This window comes from Apaloderma vittatum, unplaced genomic scaffold (assembly GCF_000703405.1).
Source record: "Apaloderma vittatum isolate BGI_N311 unplaced genomic scaffold, ASM70340v1 scaffold12799, whole genome shotgun sequence".
NCBI classification, from domain to species: domain Eukaryota; kingdom Metazoa; phylum Chordata; class Aves; order Trogoniformes; family Trogonidae; genus Apaloderma; species Apaloderma vittatum.
This window is the reverse complement of record NW_009737025.1, coordinates 3296-11473: the sequence shown is the minus strand read 5'-3', so window position 1 is coordinate 11473 and position 8178 is coordinate 3296. Positions and strand designations below refer to the sequence as shown.

The 8178-nt window shown below is 43.1% G+C and overlaps 1 protein-coding gene across 1 annotated transcript in view; it reads left to right on the top strand.

Moving 5' to 3' along the window:
• The first annotated feature begins 1181 nt into the window (after positions 1-1181).
• LOC104279795 (kinesin-like protein KIF13B) overlaps positions 1182-8178 on the top strand; it is a 9435-nt gene continuing 2438 nt past the window's right edge. The window contains exons 1-6 of the mRNA XM_009877204.1: positions 1182-1194; positions 3711-3771; positions 5233-5325; positions 5960-6140; positions 6541-6628; positions 7616-7750. Of these exons, the coding sequence (XP_009875506.1) occupies positions 3741-3771; positions 5233-5325; positions 5960-6140; positions 6541-6628; positions 7616-7750 (528 nt within the window). The 5' untranslated portion in view covers positions 1182-1194; positions 3711-3740. The remainder of the gene's footprint in view (positions 1195-3710; positions 3772-5232; positions 5326-5959; positions 6141-6540; positions 6629-7615; positions 7751-8178) is intronic.

Below are 8178 nucleotides of genomic sequence, written 5' to 3'. Positions count from 1 at the left end.
TTGGCGGGGCGGGTGCTGGAGCCCTGGCCCAGGCTGCCCAGACAGGGTGTGGAGGCTCCTGCTCTGGAGACTTTCCAGCCCGCCTGGACGCGTTCCTGTGGGGCTGCCCTGGGTGACCCTGCTCTGGCAGGGGGTGGCACTGGGGGATCTCCAGAGGTCCTTCCAACCCCCAACATTCTGTGATTCTGTGATTCTCTAGTCAACTAACACACCCGAGTACTTCTCCTCAGGACTGCTCCCAATCTCCTCTCCGCCCAGCCTATGTTTGTGCTTTGGTTTTAAGCTCGCTTCTCAACCCGTATGAGGAGCAAGAACTCCGAGAGCAAAGCTATATCATTCCCATGTCTTTCTCCTGCGCTGTTCAAAAGAAATCAGTGATGCTTGTCGCAAAACTTCACTTGTTACTGATGTTGAGAGCTTCCTAATCTCATTCAGAAGGTCCAGGATGATGAGAATATAATTTCTTCATTGTTGTGTATTTGCTGTCACTCCAGTAATTTTGGTGTGCTTAAAAGAAAATGAAACCACAAAACAAAAAACCCCAAAGAAGCAAACACCAAAAAAATACAAAAACAGAAAACCGCCCCAAAGAAACTTTTACGTCATGCATGTAGCAGGTTTAAAGGATTGCTCTTCTCTGCTTATTCTTGTAGGGAACCAAAGGTCTCCTCTGCTGTCCCAGCAACTGTGAGAGAACTGAGTTGGGCGAGTCTAAAATTACCTCTTGAATAACACTCTGGAAGTTCCTGTTCAAGTGGTTTCGGAAATTTCCATGGTGCTTGGGTGCTCTGTTTTGAAGAGTCAGTGACACCCACAAAACTAGAGAGAGAGAGGTGTCACTAGGGAAGAAAAAAGACACTGGAATAGAATGAGGAAGAGATGACGGCAGCATATGGAAAATGAGTGTCTTCGAATTTCAAATCAGGTTATTCAGAGCAGCATCTTAAATCTTCCCCCTGAAAAGAGAGAAGCATTGGTTTATAAGACGGCTCCGGGTCTCTAAGCAAGGGCAGATCTGAGGAGAGAAATGAACTTTTTCTAATACAGTGTTCCAGTGATATTAATGGTAGTTAAGCAAAAATCACTACAACTAACCATCTTTGGTTTTCTTTTGTCTTTCTTTCTCTTTCTCCAACCCTGAACCGAATCCTTTCTGCTCCTGATGCTTCGGGGAACAGCAGGACCCAACCAAAGGTAAGGGGCTTTTATTGCACCTTAAATCAGCGTGTGAAAATTCTGGATTGCTTTATTCAGTCTCGGGTTATCCAGAGCTTAAAAGCCTTCAGAAAAACAGCCCTGTGGTTGATCAGCTGTTGAGTAAGAAACTCCAAGCATCTCCTGGCTGCAGAAGAGCACTGTACGTACAGCCTGTGCCAAGGAATGAGTCACAGGAACGAATGAGAACATCCATACTCAGCATTACAGGCTGTGAATGGAAGGCTCCTTGTTATTTGTGGCCTTCTGAAAGCCTTTTCTGGTATTTGTGTTAAAGCAAACTCCTTCTGTTGCCGTGGCTTCCGATCCTGTGACTCCGTACTTGGTGTGTAGGTACCTGTCTCTCGCCTAGAATATGAGGATTCGGCTTTGTGGTCGCACAGTGAATGATGCTTTATTAAAGGTGTGGGATGTTAGACTAATGTGCTTAATTCGAAGAACCAAAAAAAAACCCTTAAATTTAAATAAACAGGCTGTTGTTTCTTCAGTTAGAGGATGAAAAGTAATCACTTATCTTTTGATACTGGGACATTAATAAATATAGTATATGGAAAAAATAGAGTATAGGGGAAAAATAGAGTATAGAGGGGAAAAAGCAGTGTATTTTTGAAGGTAAATTATTTAAATGTCAAGAATTTTGCTATGCTAAGCATTTCTTATAAACACCAGTGGTAAGTTTGGGTGAGTTGGTAGGAAGGTAAGTTATTTAAATGTCAAGGATTTTGCTATACTAAGCATTTCTCATAAACATAGGTGGTAAGTTTGGGTGAGTTGGTGGTTTAGATTTTGAACTCTTGCATAATTTTTCAGATTATTTTAGTTTAAATGCTTGAGGAACATTTGCTTTATTGCTGCTTCACTGAAATGGAACGTGGAAGCGTGCTAACAGATAACAGGGAATTTTCAGAAGTAGCAGGATGAGTGTACCGAAGGTGGATGTGAGATGCCGGCATGGTGAGCTGGCTCAGCCAGCGTGATCTGCTCCGACACAACCTTCGGCTGCGTAGCGATGCACAAAAGCTACTTAAGAGTAGCCTTGGTTCAGCTTAGAGGAGAAATAACAGCCAAAGAGAAACACGTTGTGCTTCCCTTTTCCTGTATCTTACAGAGTAAATTTTGCCCGTGTGAATGTAGGTCAGATATTACCATGTTGGTGGTTTTTTTTTCCTTACAAACACATCCCCAGGGGAGTTGTTTTTGCAGATGTCTGTCCCAAAATACTCACTGTCTTGCTGGAGGTCAGCTTTCATGATGAAAGGTGCCTGTGGACCTTTAAATAGATTTACCCCAACATTGGAACTTTTTTATTAAAAAAGAATACAGTGCTGCTCTTCTTGCGATAAAACTGATTTGCTCTGTATTGTTCTTCACAAGTATTAGACTTGGATGATGACTGCTTCTATTTGTCAGCAGTATAATATATATATACACATACTCCTCTGTACGGGAAGATGTTCCTACCCTAAGGCGTGTTTTTAATTTATGCAGACGAGAGACACGGAGAGATGGTTGGCAGAAACTGCCAAGGGACGTCTGTCAGTTTGCAAAATGGAAAGTCTTGTCAAAAATGAATTGCAAGGCTGGGTTTAAAGGAAGATAAGGGGAGCCCTTTTACATCCACCCGGTTGCCACCTGGAGAGCTTTTTGGAAGTGGACTCACACAGAATCACAGAATCACAGAATGTTAGGGACTGGAAGGGACCTCTAAAGATCATCTGGTCCAATCCCCCCACCGGAGCAGGAACACCCAGACGATGTTACACAGGAAGGCATCCAGGCGGGTTTTGAATGTCTCCAGAGAAGGAGACTCCCCCCCCCCCCTGCCCAGCCTGTGCCAGGGCTCTGTCACCCTTACTGAGAAGAAGTTTCTTCTCAAATTTAGGTGGAACCTCTTGTATTCCAGTTTAAACCCATTACCCCTCGTCCTACCATCGGTTGTCACCGAGAAGAGCCTTGCTCCATCCTCGTGACGCTCACCCCTTACATATTTATAAACATTAATTAGGTCACCCCTCAGTCTCCTCTTCTCCAAACTAAAGAGACCCAGCTCCCTCAGCCTTTCCTCATCAGGGAGATGCTCCACTCCCTTAATCACCTTGGTTGCTCTACGCTGGACTCTCTCCAGCAGTTCCTTATCCTTCTTAAACTGAGGGGCCCAGAACTGGACACAATATTCCAGATGTGGTCTCACCAGTGCGGAGTAGAGAGGAAGGAGAACCTCTTGTGACCTACTAACCACCTCCTTTCAGTAGAAAGGAAGAAATTAAAACGAGGAACAAATAAAAGCAAGGAACAGGCTTGTGTATAGGAAGTTGCGGTGTCTGTTTAGGCTCCAAACTCAGAGAAAATAAGTAATTCTGTGAGAATGTGTGTAACGTTCAGAACGGCCCTCGGGAGCGTCATTAGCAACGTCATACAGCGCTGTCAAAATTTGGATTACGTGTTTGCTTTGGCAACACTTGTTATAAGATGTCCTCCTGGTTGTTTTCCTACAGGTGTTTGCTTACGATCACTGCTTTTGGTCTATGGATGAATCTGTCAAAGAAAAATACGCAGGTAATGTTTGCCGTAGCTTGTGTGCTTGCCGTCTCCAAGTGCGAGCGATCTCATTAAAAGACAGCGTTTGCTGAAGGGCAGGGACCATATGGCACAAAGCGCCTTCCCCTGTGCGACTGCTTGTTGGAGAAACGAAAGGGAAAAATCTTCAATTCCTGCTTCTCTAAAGATGATAAAGCAACAGGCATGGCAACCCGTTTGCAGCGTAGGGAACTGTGAAATCCGTCACAGTAACGGGTTAGTTCTGTTCACATCTTTGTTTAAAATGCTGGTCCAAGTCCATAGTTTTCAAAGCGTCAAATCTGGTTCTTTTTAGGATTTGGGAAGCGCTGATGTACGTAGTTTCATGGTGCTGATGGGAATTTGGCACCATATTAGAAATTAATAATGGAATGTTAGAAAAAGATGAATTCGAAACGGGGGTATGTGAATTCATATGACCTGGTGAGAAGGTGTCATGGATTCAGTTAAACGTTTTCTGTGGTCCTGAGAAAAAGGGATTGTTTCAGCCACGCAAATTACTAGGAATGAAAGTTTTTTTATTTCTCAACCTATCGGAGATGCCAATGTCAGTTATGTTATGGTCCATTATACATCGTGTTTGATCCAAACCCATTCTGCTGTGCTTAGCTAGGCACAGCTGTTAGTCAGTTTGATGGGGAATCCTGCATGTTTGAAATTCTGAGTGGACTTGGATGTAAAGACACAGGCTCCAGTCAATGGGAGAAAGGAAAAGCTTTCAGGAACATTAGCATATTCCAGAGGGTTTTTAATCCATAAAGTTTTGCCACATCTTGTTCAGACTTTGGTTCCTCTGCTTGTCAAAGAAATTCTGAAATTAAAGGTTTTGCTTAAGTAGATAATACCCAAACACGTTAAACAATTCTTCCTCTGCTTGGAAAAGGAGGAAGAGCTGTTCCTTTAATTACAAAAGAAGTGATAGACCCTATATTTTGCTAATGCATATCTTGTACTCTATCTCCCACACAGTTGCAATTCTTTCTCTTCAAAAGTCTCCTCCTGGTATTACTAAATATCTTTTCCATATACAGTAAAGTTTTCTAGTGCTGTACTAGTTGCCCTAGATGAAAATCAGCATTTGAGTGCATTTGGAGGTGTTGCCATTCACCAGTGGATTAAAATCAGCAGTTGGTGGGAGATTTTCTGCTGATAAAACTTCTGAGGATGAACATTGGCAGGATGTTGGTTTAAGCAAATACAGGTACATGCGTGATAAGCAGAGTTTCCGATTTTTACAGCAGCATAAATCTGGAGCGCGTCTGCTGGCTCATGGTCTTGCTCCTGTAGAGGGAGCGGATACTGGGTGTTAAATCTGTTATTTGGGCAACAACAGCAGGAAAACACTGTTTGCTTTCGCATAATTACTGAAGCATCCAAACCAAGGGGCGAGGGGAATCTATTGCTTTGTTGCCGTGTTAGCTTGTGTGTTTTATTTCTTAGGCCAAGACGTTGTTTTCAAGTGCCTTGGAGAGAACATTCTTCAGAACGCCTTTGAAGGCTATAACGCTTGCATCTTTGCCTACGGGCAAACGGGTAAGTCCCTTCCGGACGTAAGCACAAAATATTGTGGACTCAGGAGATGTTAACGTGCCGACTGTAGACTCTTGTCATGGCTGTTGTGACATTGTTTCAGGAGAAATGCCTCCTAATAGCGATAAGAAATGTTTTTCTCTTTTGTGACATTAGATATGAGGTGGACAGGACAAGAAATAGGGGTTTGTCTCTTGCTGCTGGCTACCCTTATTTCTCACACTTTAGATGATAATCTTTGGATTGATCATGATTGTCCTTGAGTTCAGCACATCACTCATATTTTCTGCCTCTGCAGTTAGAGTAATCTTTAATCGTCATTTTCAAGGTAACACACAGAAATGGTTATGCTTGTGCGACTGATTTTTCTCATCTGGGTCTTAATGGGTTGTCTTCTACCATATAACCACCTGAAAAATTCTTCTGTCAGTTTGGACTAAATTTCTTTTGCTTTTCCTTTTAATTAAATAGCCTTTGACTGATTTGTTTTGCTTACTTTGAAGTGGAAAACCACACAAATACCTTTCACTAAAATGCCAATTAATTTTTTTTCACCTCTTCTCTCTGTTTCCTTCCCATGTTCCACAAAGCAGGATACTTTGTTACATGCACACTAATCAGAGATTCAATTACACAGGATCTGGAAAATCATACACGATGATGGGTACTGCTGACCAGCCCGGCTTAATCCCTAGACTTTGCAGTGGACTCTTCGAAAGAGCACAGAAAGAGGAAAACGAAGAGCAGAGTTTCAAAGTAGAAGTATCCTACATGGAGATATACAATGAGAAAGTCAGAGACCTTCTTGACCCAAAAGGGTAAGTAATTTGGGTGTCAGCAGCGGTAGTTCGTTACCGTACGCTCTTCTTTTCCATAAGCGGCTTGCCTTGGTGGATCCCATCTAAGGCATTTGCTTAGGATGGCTTTTGCGTCGACCTGATCGCGGTGTCTTTTCGTTTTAAATCAAAATAAAGGAAAAACGCTAAAAGCTTGGAGTAAGCTCACCTTGACGCTGGCTTTGATGAAGTGACAAAAATGTCTATGTCGGCATTTTACGTGTAGGTGTAAGGCGCTTTCGTTTGGGCTACAGTCGTTGCTCTGTGCTTTATTCTGGGGTTTGTAAGAACATGTCTGAGATCGGTCAGTGAGGAATTGACTTGCTAGAAATGTTGTCTTAAGTCAGTCGTGCTTATCAATAACTTTTTTTTTTCCAACCAGAAGCCGTCAGTCATTAAAAGTTAGAGAACACAGTGTTTATGGTCCTTACGTAGACGGCCTATCCAAACTAGCTGTCGCTAGCTACAAGGTAAGGATCAGTTTTATGAAAGGCTTGTGTCGACATCCGAAACGTGAGGGAACTGTCCCTTAAGCAGGATAAAATTATTAAGCTACTCCTAATTGCCGTGGCCGTAACATGGGTTTTAGAACAAGCAAGCTACAGGTCACCAGGGAGAACAGGGCTAAGAGCAGAAACTCGTCTTCATCTTGGACTATTCAATAATTCTGGAAGTAATTCAACTGCATAATGAAACAGCCTTCCCCCCAAACTTAGGATGATTGTACGCTGTATCCGTGAGAACGCGTTCCATGGTCACTTACAGAGGCAGGATTTAGCAGAGACGGGCTTTCATTACCACGTCGCGTCTCTTTTTGGCCGTCACGCCAAGTAGTTTCACTTACCAGTAGCACACAGGCCTGCTGGAATTACAAACTAGTGCTTGTTTGCCAGGCAAATACCCGAGAACATTGCAATAAACTTGCCTACTGGGTAGTAAATGTTTATATGTGCGTTCCCCAAATGCCCTAATTTTTAAGAAGTCTTAATGTGTCAGATTTTATAAGCTCTTATGTGTGGGAGGAATACAACGACCCGTTCAGCGTGGTTCTGTTTTATAAAACGTCTTACATCGGTATCCTAGATTTCAAGAACACGTGTTTGACAACCGAGGCTAAAATGTTACAGTGTTCAAGCATGAATTGCTGTTTTCTCACTTTTTTCTTTGCTTCTGAGTAGTGCTCCGTGCAGCCAGTTGCGGTTTTTTGTTGATAATTTCATATCTAGGTAAAGGTAATGGTTGACTCCACCTCAGCCTGACCCAATACAATGTCACAAGACTGTGTGATTTTGAGTCTTTAGGGGAAAATCCCAATATTTGTTTTTCTCACATTTGATGAATAGACAGTGGGAAACTTAGTAGGAAAATACTTGCTGCGTCTTACCAAAATGAGATGGTTTCGATAGATAATTGAATGTTAATGCAGATTTGCTTACGGCTGTGAAATTTGTATCTAGGACATCGAGTCCTTGATGTCCGAGGGCAACAAATCTCGAACAGTGGCTGCGACCAACATGAACGAGGAGAGCAGTCGGTCCCATGCAGTCTTCAAGATTATCCTCACCCACACACTCTACGATGTACAATCAGGGGTAAGAAGAACAAGTCACAGGGTCCAAATGTTAACCTTGGGCGTATGTCTCTTGCCTTAAAATATTTTACAGACTCATAGAAACGCTGGTTGGAAAAGGACCTGGTTTGCTACCGCCTCCTGTCCTTGTGCCCAGTTGGCGCTAGATGAGGTTAACTCTGGATTTGTGCGACAAAGTCCTCGTAATCATAGAATCACAGAATCATAGAATGTCTTAGGTTGGAAGGGACCTTAGAGATCATCTAATCCAACCTCCCTGCTGTGGGCAGGGACGCCCTTAACCAGCCCAGGTTGCTCCAGGTTCATCCAACCTGGCCTTGGACATCTCCAGGGAGGGGGCAGCCACACCCCCCCTGGGCAATTTATTCACATACATGGACAGTTTATATCGTGGATAATATTCACGTACTTGTACCTTAGTGTAGGGGC